Source organism: Mus caroli, unplaced genomic scaffold (genome assembly GCF_978045245.1).
Source record: "Mus caroli unplaced genomic scaffold, Mus_caroli_1 scaffold_13, whole genome shotgun sequence".
NCBI lineage: Eukaryota > Metazoa > Chordata > Mammalia > Rodentia > Muridae > Mus > Mus caroli.
The window spans coordinates 24,345,001-24,358,595 of record NW_028227268.1 but is presented as its reverse complement, the minus strand read 5'-3'; the positions used below and the strand labels follow the sequence as shown (position 1 = coordinate 24,358,595).

Here is a 13,595-nt window from a genome sequence, read left to right as displayed (position 1 = left end):
TTCTCTGTGTAGCCCTGGCTATCCTGAAACATGCTTTGTACACCCAGGCTGGCCTCAAACTCAGAGACCCAACTGCCTCTGCCTCTTGAATACTGGGATTAAAGATGTGTGCCACCATAGCCACCCTGGCAAAATAAAGTCTCTTAAGACAAGTGAAGGGAGCCTTGTCGGTCTGTCCAGCCGAATGAAGAGCACTTAGACCACACAGACGATCTGAGCGCTTCTGCAAGCAGATGCTGCTGACATGCACAGCTTTTCTCTGCAGACTCCGGGCACAGTGTGAGCAACAATTACGCAGGGGAGTAAAAGTAAGAAACCCAGCCGTGTTCAGCATCGTCTTCCCGTCCCAGGAAGGAGGTCATCCTGAGACCTCTCCCATCCATCCAGCTTGGCATGGTGAAAACAAGGACTTGCCGGGCGTGGTGGCGCACGCCTTTAATCCCAGCACTTGGGAGGCAGAGGCAGGCGGATTTCTGAGTTCGAGGCCAGCCTGGTCTACAAAGTGAGTTCCAGGACAGCCAGGGCTACACAGAGAAACCCTGTCTCAAAAAAAAAAAAAAAAAAAAAAAAAAAAAGAAAACAAGGACTTAATGGCTCGAGCATCTTTGGTTGTTGCTGATGCTTTGCTTTACTGTATTCGTGTGTGTGTGTGTGTGTGTGTGTATCTGTGTGTGTCTCTGTGTGTGTCTCTGTGTGTGTGTCTGTGTGTGTCTGTATGTGTGTGTCTGTGTCTGTGTGTGTGTCTGTGTGCTTCTGTGAGTGCATATGTGTCTGTGTGTGTGTCTGTATGTGTCTGTATGTGTGTGTGTGTCTGTGTGTGTGTCTGTATATGTGTGTGTCTGTGTGTGAGTCTGTGTGTGTATGTGAGTGCATATGTGTGTGTGTCTGTGTGTGAGTCTGTGTCTGTGTGTATGTCTGTATACTTCTGTGAGTGCATACGTGTGTCTGTGTGTGTGTCTGTGTGTGTGTGTCTATGAGTGCATATGTGTGTGTGTGTGAGGTGCATATGTTTGCATGTACATGGTAGAGGACAGAGGTCAATGCCAGCATTTCCCTCTTGCTCCCCACCTCATGTTTTGAGACATAGTCTCTCACTGTACCTGGAGTTTGCTGCTGGGGCAACACTAACCAGTCATCATGTACCTGCCTCCTCTGTGCTACAGTTCCTGGCATGTGGCACCATGCCTGGGTTTTCCGTGGATGCTGGGCATCTGAGCTCAGGTTCCTAGGCCCACTAGCACCGCGTGCATTTTATCTGCTGAGTCATCTCCCTGGACTACTTGTTTGGTTTGAATTTTTTTTTTTCTTGTCTTTGTTGTTTGGTTTTAGTTTGCATGGTTCTCAAGACAGCATATCCCAGCCTGGCCTTGAACTCCTTGATCCTCCCGCCTCTACCACCAGAGTGTTGAGATTGCAAACATGTCTGCTGTATAGCGATCTGCTACACACAGATCGCTGGGGAATCTTCTATCAGGAAAACTGAATTCCCCTCTGTATCATCTCAGACAGGAAAGAGCTGAATGCATGCACAGGACAGAAGCGGACCTCCCGTTCTGGGCTTGGACAATGGGGTATCCATGGAAACAGCACTGCAGAGCACCGCCTGACCAGGTTCAGCCCCGGGCATTTGGGGTTTATTGCTACTCACAGCTCAAGGGAATCCAAGCAAATTCTCTGCTTGCTGAGTGGAGTGGAACAGACTCAAGGGAGTCTGACATTTTAGCCACTGAAGAGTCATCACTCCTGAAAGCAGAGGCTGGGACTTATTTTATTTTATTTTATTTTTGTGGTGCCAGGGAGTGAGCCCAGGGCCTTGCACGAGTTACATGGCACACTTTAAAACTCAGTGAAGGTCGGGGATACTGCCTCAGAAAAATGCTCTGATGTGCCTCTCCCTGTTACCCTGGCAATGGATGGAGCCTGGGGCCTTGCGGGTGGCACACAAAGACTCTAACCACTGAGCCACACACACACACCACGCCCCTCTCCACTGTTCTAACAACAGACACACCACAGTGAGTTGCATGCATTGACCTCCGGCCCTAAACCTAGTATCTAAGATCAGAACTGGGACTTAAATAACAGCAGGACCTGCACAGAGCCACACAGCATGGAGGAAGGTGAACCACAAACTTCAGCTTTAGGAAGAATTGTTGCCTTGTGCACAAGTTCAAAGACTGCTCCTTACACATTCATCCAAGACAGGAGATGGTCCACCATGGAAGACACGAAGAACCTAGGACATCATGACATGATAAAGGGACAGGGGCTTTGTGGAAGTGGATACTTTTGAGCAGCCATGGATGCTGGGATCTTCAAGAGTCCTATGTCCAATCCCCCATGGATACTGAGGGCATGGATACTGAAGTTAGTCTCCACCATAAACTAAATTAGATTTAGGGTTGCCTGGGAGACACATCTCCAAAGGGCGTTTCTGGAGAGGTTGAGCTGGGGGAGGGAGAACAGGCTGGGATGTGGGCGGTGTTCTCCATGGACTAGAGACCAGGATGGAGTAAAAGGAAAGACAAGGGACCCAGCTGAGCACCAGTGTCCGCCTCTCTCTGCTTCCTGACAACAGACACAATGTGACGAGCACCTCACACTCCCATTGGCTCCACCGCCTCACCACGTGGACTGTGTCCCTCAGACCATGAGCCAGCACCAACCCTCATTCCTTTGGTTGCCACTGCTATTAATTTTGTCACAGGAAGAGAAAAATAGCTGATATACAGGTAATGGTGTGGGCACAGAGATCATTCCATTTGCCCCGGGCAACTCTGAGAAGGCAAACTGGGGGACAGAGGGCAGGGCAGTGCAGAAACCTAATTTGAACTGTATCTTTTGAGTTTTATCCTACATACTCTCAATTACAAAGAGGAATAGAGTTATAATTCGCCCGTAGTACCAGTTACTTGGGAGGCTGAAGAAGGAAAGATCGCTGGAGTCCAACTCAAGGCCAACACAGGAAGCACAGTGAGAGTTGATATCTTAAAAAAGAAAGAGAGAGAGAGAGAGAGAGAGAGAGAGAGAGAGAGAGAGAGAAGGGGGCTGGAGAGATGGCTCAGAGGTTAAGAGCACTGACTGCTCTTCTAGAGGTCATGAGTTCAATTCCCAACAACCACGTGGTGGCTTACAACCATTTGTAATGGGATCTGATGCCCTCTTCTGGTGTGTCTGAAGACAGCTACAGTATACAATAAATAAATAAATAAATAAATAAATAAATAGGGCAAATTCATAAGAAAACCATTGCTTTGTATGCTAGCTTAAAAATTAACTTTGATGGGCTGAGAGTTGGCTCAACAGTTAAGAACACTGGCTGCTCTTCTGGGTTTGGCTCTCTGTACTCACACCTTTAATCCCAGCACTGGGACGACAGAGGCTGGTGGGTCTACAGAGTAAGTTCTAGGACATACAGTGCTGTTTTACAAAGAAACACTGGCTTGAGAAACAGCAGAAAAAAAAAATTAAACAGAAATACAGGGAGGTATTTGTGAGGGTGGGACTGGGATGTAAATAATTAATAAAAAAGATGGGAAAAACTATCTAACTTTATGAATGAAGTTAAAGACTAGTAATGTAACAGCTCAGAGGCAGAACAATGTAACGTGAGCCCTGGGATGCTGTTATTTAGTAAAAAAAACCTTTTTCTAGTTGCTCAGTCCTTAGCACGTGCCTTTAATCCCTCTGGAATACAGACACCCCTCACTTTTAATCCCAAACAATGAAGGTAAAGTTTGTAGAAGAAAGCACCCATGTTTGAAAGTGGCAGACAAAGTGACGAATCAGGGAAAGATTTGACAGACAGCTATGCCCAACTCTTACAAGAAGAGAGAGGAAAGGGAAGCTACTTGAGGGGCAGTAAGGAAAGAGAGAGAGAGAGAGAGAGAGAGAGAGAGAGAGAGAGAGAGAGAGAGAAAGCAGTTTTACAGGGAGAGTTATATAGAAACAGGTTGCAGAGAGAGAATAAGCTAGACACAGGTGAAGACAGAGCAAGTCAGAAAATGAGGAGGAGCCAGGAAATTAGAACATATGGCCAAAGTTAATATGAGGCCAAACAGCAACTCAGTCAGGGGCCAAGAGTAAAGCCAGAGTAAACCAGTCAGCTTGAAGAGGAGTTTGAGCCAGAACAGCTAAGTTGAACCAGCCAAGCAGAGTTCAGAAAGAACCAGAAAGGGGGGTAGTCTGATGGCTCAGTGGTTAAGAGCATTGGCTGCTCTTCCAGAGGTCCTGGGTTCAGTTCCCAGCAACCACATGGTGGCTCACAACCATCTGTAAGGAACTTAGTTACTCTCTTCTGGCCTGCAAGCAGAACGCTATGCATAATAAATAAAGCTTTTTAAAAAGTACTAGCAAGGGTGAACATATTCAGCAGCAAGTCCCAGAGGCTGAAAACATTCTAGACCCAGATAAAATTGAACAGAGGCTCGAAGCTTCCAGGACTAGACCTAGGTTAGCAGACAGAGGCTGTAAGCCTCGGAGACCACAATTACATCAGGAGAGTAAAAATATTGCTACAGTGCAGGGCCCTGCTTTGACACTCAACACCTTCACCTAAGAATCACAGGAACGGTCATGGTGGTCAACAGGGACGTGTGACAGAAGAATGTCTTGGAAACGTTGTCACCATGACATGTGGCATGCCAGCACTGGGGTGTCATCTGTCCTCACACCATTTCCTGAAGTCCTTGGTGTGCTGGTTGATAAAGCCTTGGGGTGTAAGGGTGAGTATAGGAGATGTTCTAACACAGGTCCGCTGTCCTGATGGGCCAGATGTCAGACAAAGCTGTAGGAGAGAAGCTGAGATCCCTCAAAGGTCAGCACTACAGGAAGAGTCCCTTTCACTACCCCTCCCCCATATTACAGAGGACGGAACTGAGACTGAAGGGAACATGGTTTGCCAAAGGAGAAAGTTCACAGCATGGCTGGGGGTAGGGAGTGCTCGTCCCAGACACACCCTGGTCACCTGTTACTCCCCTGGGTTGGAGGCCATTTTGTTTGAATTCTGGAAGGCTTACTGACTGCTGGGGTAATGGCGTGCATCTTGGTGGGACAGTCTTTGGAGAATTTGCAAATGGAGCAGGTGCTGAGTACAGGGGCTCCCGACCCCCTTCGCAGCAACCAGGCCAGTGCCTCTCTCTAGACACAGCTAGGCAAGAAACGACCCCTCTGCTATAACAAGGCAATGCAGGTGCAGATGGACCCGGGTCAGACACAGGCCCCCTAGGGACTCACCTGGCACCTCTGGGGATGAATTGAGAATCATGAAAGCATCCGACAGGCCTGCCTTGACAGGGTGCTGGGCAGAGCTGATATCCACGACAGCCATGGGGATCTGCAGCAGGAAGAAGAGGCACCTGCCATCCACCCGGAACCCTCTGCGGTCACAAAGTCCCCACTCCGTTCCACACCCAGCTGTCTGCTCAGAACTCGAGAACCCGAACACCTGCAACCACACTCCAGAACTGCCGCGCTTCCTCCTGCATGGATCCTCTAGCTCTTCACAGGCCAGACGTCGCCCTTGGCTTCCCCCTTTCTTTCCTTTACTCTCCATCTCTTCTCATTCATCCCCAAATACCAGGAGTCAACCTGGTGGCTCTCATCTCTGTCCAGTCCTCTGTCTCCCAAGTCAAAGCTGTGTCACTTTCCCTACACCATCTCCCGGCATTCCCTTAAGTCCCCAACAAACAGTCTGTCTGCTCTGAAGCCAGAGTGGTCTTTGCAAAAGACCATCTGGTTGTTGCCTTGCTCCATCCTCTGACTCTCCATTCCAGAGAAGCTACCTTCTAGTGCACTGGTTCTCAGCCTTCCTAACGCTCTGACCCTTTAATATAGTCCCTCCTTTTCTCCTGGAAGCTTCCCTTGGCCTCTGACGACGTGAAGACCCCCATGGCAGGCTCTTTGCACCAGAAGCCTTTATGTGGGGGCACCAGTCATAGCAGCAATTCAGTGTTTGCCTTTGTAATCATCTCTCTGTGAAATTTGTAGCTGCGTAAGCCCCAAGTCCAGATAAGCCCAGAGCAGTCTTGGCACCGAGCCTGGTCCCCCCCCCCCCCCCCCGCACACACACACACACACTGCAGCTCCTCTACAAAGCTTTGCTGCATGAATGACAGGCTCTAAAACATACTCACCTCTTTGTAGCTGAAGACAATGCGGCCATCTCGGTGTAGGGCCGCCTGGAAGGTGAAGCTGCCCCTGTCCTCCCGGTCCTGGAGGTAAACATGATCCCACTGAACCACAAACACGGTCCCTGGGGAGAAGAACAGAGACTTGGCTGAACAGGGAGACAGTGCAGGGGACCCAGCAGATATCGTGGTGGTCGGAGATGGGAGCCATTTGTGAGTTTGAGAAGCGGGAACTAAGCAACCCACAGACACCAGCCTGGCTTTCAAGTCATAGAGGCCCCCAAAAGATCCTGTTTCTGCTCTAGCTCCCCAAATTGTTCATCTCTTATGATGTGCACACCTCTCTCTTGCCTCTTCTGATTCCTGGAGACAAAAGGAAAACATGGAAATGCCTGTCTCCTACATGAGCGGGGGCTCATGATTGTAAAAAGCAGAAGACACCCCCTCCCCGAAAGGTTTGGCACCCTCATCTGGCTCAACAGGCTAGATAGCACCACCTCAGTTCCCTTCTTTCAGATGAGAAGACAGCACAGGGTAGAACGAAAGGTGGCTGCCTGCCTGTGTGACTGTGGGCCGAGGGCTCCCGGGAAGTGGTTAGACCAGGAACACACAGCCGGGTGCTGGTGAACTATATACTCTAAGATCTGACCTCACCATTGTCACAGTAAGCGACCGTGGAGTTGTCAGAGTAGCCGGGGTTGAAGTTGGCCATCAGGGGTGCCACATACTGCGTAGCTGTGAGCATCCGGTGGAGCATGTCCCCCATGAAGATGAAGCCTAAGGAGAGAGATGGGTCAAAAAGTTTCCTCTAGGGTCTCCCCCATCCCCCACTGGCTGGGGCTAGAAAAGAGTCTGATGGCTTCAACCCCTCCCTACCCAGTGGGCTCGGTACTTGGTGAGATAGAAAAATGGCCCAGATTTAGAGAATGCTTGCCCCAATATCTCTGGATAAGCACAGATTACAAGCACAAGGGGTAGGAGAAGGGAGAGGAAGTGACTCCCAACCTCTCCTGTTTCAGGAAATGGGATGAAAGTAACAGGAAGTCAGAAAGGCTCCTCAGATCAGGGGACCTTTGTCCTTGATCCCTTGGTCTCAGAAAAAGAGACCCCAGAGGTCCACGTGCCAGCTGTTTGGACCCAGAGGAATGAACGTATGCTCAGACTCCCACAGGCAGGCACGCACACAGATCATCTGATTTGGGTGGGACAATCGAAACAGTCCCTGAGTTCCTACCTCCCTCACCCACCTATCCACCACCTGTTTTCAGTGAGTCCCCTCCCTGAGTCAGGCTGAGACCTCCAAGTCCTCCCCCCACCTCATTGGTTTGTCCTTACCTCCGGTTGCTATGGTGACCTGCCGCAGAGGATGCCCATAGAAAGGGAAATCAAAGGACAAGACCACTCTCTGCAGGGACAGGAGAGAGTCTCCATGGGTGGTACTGCCTGCCAGACACAGGTCACCCTCCCTACACCAGACTTATCTGAACAATGTGGGCAACGGCATATCCAGGGGAGGGCTCCTAGGATGACATCTGGGTACCCCACTGAGCTTCCTCTGACTAAACCCACTCCAATTACAAATCGGGATCTGCAACCCTATAGTTGGAACAACATGATGAACTAACCAGTACCCCGGAGCTCTTGTCTCTAGCTGCATATGTATCGAAAGATGGCCTAGTCGGCCATCACGGGAAAGAGAGGCCCATTGGACTTGTAAACTTTATATGCCCCAATATAGGGGAATGCCAGGGCCAAAAGAATGGGAATGGGTGGGTAGGGAAGTGGGGGGGTGGGGTATGGGGGACTTTTGGGATAGCATTGGAAATGTAATTGAGGAAAATACGTAATAAAAAATAAATAAATAAAAAAAATAAAAAAACAAAAAACAAAAAACAAATCTCAGGTCATAGCCCTGTATACTCCCAGGCCGCCATTGCTGGCCTAGCCCTGAGCCTATCAGCCCCGGGCTGCTCTGTTAGGCCTAGGCACTCACCGAAGCCTGTCGGTGAGAACTGGAGAGGATCCTGTGGATCTTCACATGACTCCGGTTGGCCACAGCCAGGTCCACCCACAGATCCTGGCTTCGTTTCTCACCAGGGCCATAGACACGGGACACGTAGTAGTTATGGTTGTCCTCCTGCGGGGACAGAGACAGAGCCTAGAGGTGGCGTGAGGAGCCAGGCAAGCTGGGCACCATCCTCTGCTTCTTCCTACTCAGACTTCCCAATATCCTCCTGGCCCAGCGCACCTGACTGACTGCTTTAGGCCTGAAAGTCCCTGCCACACCCTTGGTGGCTCTCCCAAGCCATTTCTCACCAAGTCTGGCCGTTGCTCCACGTATACTCAGCCCTGTCCTGTCCAGACAAGCCAGAGTTATCCTGTAACTCTGAATGCTTCAGAGCAGGATGAAGGGCAAGATCAGTATTGGGGACATGATGGAGAAGCCCCAGATAAAGCCTTCACTTCAAGGGCCATGCCTAGATCACAGAGGACATAATCTCTGACCTGACTAAGAAAAGAGAGAAAAGCGGATTTCTGAGTTCGAGGCCAGCCTGGTCTACAAAGTGAGTGCCAGGACAGCCAGGGCTACACAGAGAAACCCTGTCTCGAAAAACCGAAAAACCAAAAAAAAAAAAAAAGAAAAGAAAAGAGAGAAAATACAACAGCTATAACAACTAGGTCTTAGATGTCTAATGGAGAGGGTAGTCGCCAGTCTTGGGGAGTTGCTAGTCTGATGGCGGAGGCGGGACACACGCAATGGAACCCAGGCATAGAGGCAAGAGCAGAACAGAAAACAGTAGTGCCTGCTCTCTGCGGTCACCAGATGGAGGAGAGAAGCGAGGAGTTCCTCAGGGGATAATTTCACATCTCCCTGTGTGGCTGGTGCAGATACCACAGCAGGCTGGGTTTCTTTCCACAGTCTCCCTCAGAGGAGCATCTGGGGCCAACCCTTATAGCAGGCCAGGGAAAGCTAGTGAGCTGGGCTGTCTCAGCACTGCCTGGAGCTGTCCCAAAAGCACCTCTCAGGAGGCAGCATCAGGGAGGTCAAAGGCTCCCAAGGCTACCTCGGCTGTGGTGATGCCCCGGGCATCATGGATCATTAATCAGGCTGCAGACACAACAGAGCAAACGGTGTTCTTCCTGCTGAGCAAGCCAACTGCCAGCGCTTGGCCTGAGCCCAGTGGAAGCTGGGAACTGGGGCCCTGGCCACTGTATGCCTGCAGAGAGGCAGAACATGGTTCCCTGTGACAAGCAATTCCCTGTGAGAACATTTTGGAGCCCTAGGGTTGGGGTGGGCTGAGGGGGTAAGTAAAGGAACATGGGTGGGTGGGGGGGTCTGCTGGAACCACCTGCTTTTGCCAGGCTATACTCCCATTTCAAACAAAATAGTTTAATAAAGGCCAGCTCTGTCTGGAGAGACGGTTCACTCCACACTAACAGTGCTTACTGCTCCCTCAGAGGACCAGGGTTCAGTTCCCAGCATCCACACTGCAGGGTTCACAACCACCTGCAAACGCCAGCTCTAAGGGATCTGGTCTCTGTGGGCACCCACATGCACATACACATAAATAAAAAGAAAATAAATCTTAAAAAAAAAAAAAGAGCTTAAATTTTTGAAAAAAAAAGGAAATCAGCCTCTCCCCCCACCTCCCCTCACCGCAACTTGTTGGTTTCATTTTGGTTTGCTTTTGAGACAGGGTTTCTCTGTGTAGCCCTGGCTAGCTTCTGTAGACCAGACTGGCCTCAAATTCACAGAGATCCTGCCTCTGCCTCCCACGGGCTGGGATGGAAGGCGTGCACCACTACTGCACAGTTTGATTTTAACACAGGGTCTCAATCGAGTAGCTCAGGTTGGCCTAGAACTTGCTATGTAGCCAAGACTGGTCTTGAACTCCCAATTCTCCTGCTTCTACCTCTCAAGTGCTTAGGGTTTCAGGCATGTGCAACCATGCAGCCTTAGATGACTGTTCCTGCTTCAACTTCAGCCCCTGACACGCAGAAACAAGGGAGTCACCTATGTACCTTTGGACCAAGGTTCTCCCTCACCTGGTCAGTGCTCAACAAGTGTGTGGGCATCAGGTGGCACGTGCTTCTAATCCCAGGAACTTGGAAGGCTAAGACTGGAGACTCACGAGTTCAAGGCCAGCCAAAGCTACATAGAGTTACCCAGGTAACTTGTTGAGCCTTTGCCTCAAAATACAAGGAATAATAAATAAATAAACACAAAGCAAGCGAAAGCCCAGCTTGGGACCCAGCTCAGCGTGAGAGCACATGCAAGGTGCAGGGTTTGGTGCCCAGCAACAGAAGAAATTCCAACAAACTGCATTTGAGGCACAGTCTGCCCTCTTATGACTAAGAGACTAGTGAGGAATGGGTTGTGAATTTGAAAATAAACCTGCCTCGTCAAAAACTCAGGCTGAAGGCCTGGCTGGCTCTGAAGGGGATGAGTGGGAAGGACATGGGCATGCTGTGGTGGCTTTCAGCTCAGCCTCCCTAAAGGTGTGCCCAATCCCATTCTCCAGCACCCACGAAGGTGACCTTCCTAGAAACAGAGTCTCTTCAGGTAAGTAGAGTCAAGGTCACCCTGGATTAGAGAAGCTTGATTCAATGGCTGCTGTCTTTGTTGTTTTTGTTGTTGACAGGGTCTCTCTGTGTGACCCTGGCTATCCTGAAACTCACTCTGTAGACCAGGCTAACCTCAAACTCAGAGATCCACTTGCCCGCTGAGATTAAAGGCATCGACCACCACAGACCAGATGCTATCTTTATCTCTGGAGGGCAAGAGCCTGACAGAGGAAATGAGACCCAGGAAGTCATGTGATCGCAGAGGCAGAGACTGGACTGATGTCCTTAGGCCAAGGAGGGCCAGGGATGCCCAGGAGTCACCAGGAGCTAAGAGGCTGGCAGGAGTGGCTCTTCCCAGGGCCTCCAGAGGGAGGGTGGCTTCAGACTCTAGGCCTGGGAGAGAATAAATGTCTTACGGCAGAAAATGAATTCAGGTACCCTCAGCTGTACGCTGCTGTGGTTCTGTGGGGGCAGCCTGGAGTTGTTTGCCTCCCTCCCTGTCACTCCCCTGCTTAGGACACCCTGGCACTCAGCTAGAGAGAATGAATGTTGGACCTCTTACCACAGTGTGCTAGGCCCTGTGGGCCAGAGCCTGGCGTTGCCTAGACAACGTGCATTCCAGATTCCTTGTCACTAACGGAGCATCAGAGTAAGCAATATGTCCAAGCAAACAACAGCACAACAGAAAACAAACAACTGGCTATGGAGATTTTAATGGGGTCTTTGGGAAGAAATCCAATTTAACTGCTTGTCCCTGTTAGCTTTTTCCTCTTCCTCCTCCTCCTCCTCCTTCTCCTCCTCCTCCTCCCCCCTCCTCCTCCTCCTCCCCCCTCCTCCTCCTCCTCCTCCCCCCTCCTCCTCCCCCTCCTCCTCCTCCCCCTCCTCCTCCTCCCCCTCCTCTCCCTCGTCCTCCTCCCCCTCGTCCTCCTCCCCCTCCTCCTCCTCCCCCTCTTCCTCCTCCTCCTCTTCTTCTTCCTCCTCCCCCTCCCTCTCCCTTTCCCCTCCTCCTCCTCCTCCTCCAGTCTGGCATGCAGACCTGATAGCTGGAGCTCCAAAAACCACATTGTAAGTTTAAGGGCAGGTACCACATCCTAAGGATGGAAGGGTGCAGAGCTGGGTGGGGCCTAGGTTTTTGATGACACGTTGGAAGGATGGTTCTTAAGTCTCTGATGCCCGTCACCTAAACAAACCTTAGATGGCAGTGGTCTGATCCTGTGCCCACCCCAACTCCTGCACCCCCAATTTTTCTCCCTTTTTACTGGGTTTCTCTCTGTTCTGGAAATCATCAACACTTGTCTGCCTCGGGGCCTTGGTGTCTTCTGTCCTTAAAAAAATTTTTTTCCATGATCCAAAAAGGCCTGGTACAAATCCCTGGAGTCCCAGAACTACAGCCATCCTCAACTACAGTGAGTTTGAGGCTAGCCTGGGCTGCATGAGACCCTGACTGGGGCAAGAGTGGAGTAATTGGCTGCTCAGTAAGTGCTCAATCCCTTAAGAGGCTAGCCCACACTCTGAGCTATCTGATCTGGCTTCTTCAAGTTTTCTTTCATTAAGGTTTACGTACTTCTGGGCTGAAGATGAGATGGCTCAGCTGTTAGAGGGTAAGGCTTACAACCAACAATACAAGATTTACTTCCTTCACGTGTGTGAGTGTTTTGCTTGCATATATGTCTGGGTACCAGGTGTGTGCACAGTGCCAGAAGAGGCCAGGAGAGGTCAGCAGATCTCCTGGAACTGGAGTTACAGACGATTGTGAGCCACAGTGTGGGTGCTGGGAAATTGAACCTGGGACCTGCAGAGGAACAGGAGTGTCCTTAACCTCTGAGCCACCTCTCTGGCCTTTTTAAAGGACTCTTATACCCATAGGATATGAGTTCCCTCAGGTCAGGGGCTGCATTCCTTAGGGAGCTCTGGCCCAGAGTAGGGCTGGCTGAGCAGGACCCAGGACTCAGTTCAAGGCCTGCACAAGCTCTGTCTGTTTTGCAGCTTCTATCATTGGCTCTAGACATGGATCGTGTTAACATGCAGGTGTGACATCAGGAGAAAATAGGGTTTTGGGGACTTGGGCAGCCGTGTTGAGGGTGATGACACACACGGTAACTGAGAGAAGAGTCAGACTCTGTCAGCCTGCTTCTCAGGACTCACAAAGCAAGAGCGTCCCCAAACCTGGAAGGAAAACTGCCACACTCTGACACACAAACACGCCAACACATCTCTTGTTACCTCCTTTAGAGAGAGTGGGGACTCTGGGAATGTGTCTGGATGGCTCATTGCTCTGAGTCCTGTCCACCATGGGATAACAGGTAGCACGGACCACAGCCTGTAATAGCATTGTCCACAGCCAGGTGGCAGCCAGGTCCACAGCCAGGTGATAGCCAGGTCCATAGTCAGGTGACACCCAAGTCCACAGCCTGTGATAGTCCAACACTCAGCTGCAGCATTTAAGGGGGGTATGTGGGTTCATTCTTGGAGTCCCCTAGGGGCCCTCCAGTGACATCTTTGAGGTGACAAAAGATTGCACTTGTTCAGATCAAGGGCATTTAAGGAGCTGTCACCTGTAACTCTCTCCCAGTCCCTTCCAACTACTAATATCACAACAGGCTGGGTAAGTGCAACTCAGGTTCTGCTCCAAGTGGGAGGGGCCATACCTGACCAATGATGACCCTTCTTGTTGGCAGGTCCTGAAGCATACAGGCCCTCAAAACATCGACACAAAGGGTACACATATATGTACCTCACATGCACCCACACTCCAGGTCACACATGTACATACAAGCACATGTGTGCATGCACATAGACACAAAGGGTACACATATATGTACCTCACATGCACCCACACTCCAGGTCACACATGTACATACAAGCACATGTGTGCATGCACATATAGGCATAGACACACAT

General features: G+C 50.4%; 1 protein-coding gene across 1 annotated transcript in view; it reads right to left on the bottom strand.

The window, feature by feature from the left end:
• Positions 1 to 13,595, bottom strand: part of Plxdc1 (plexin domain containing 1) — a 64,256-nt gene that overhangs the window by 25,778 nt on the left and 24,883 nt on the right. Inside the window, exons 3-7 of the mRNA XM_029483007.2 lie at positions 8,122 to 8,265; positions 7,464 to 7,533; positions 6,783 to 6,905; positions 6,135 to 6,253; positions 5,236 to 5,335 (exon numbers count right to left, since the gene is read on the bottom strand). Coding sequence (XP_029338867.1) covers positions 5,236 to 5,335; positions 6,135 to 6,253; positions 6,783 to 6,905; positions 7,464 to 7,533; positions 8,122 to 8,265 — 556 coding nt within the window. The remainder of the gene's footprint in view (positions 1 to 5,235; positions 5,336 to 6,134; positions 6,254 to 6,782; positions 6,906 to 7,463; positions 7,534 to 8,121; positions 8,266 to 13,595) is intronic.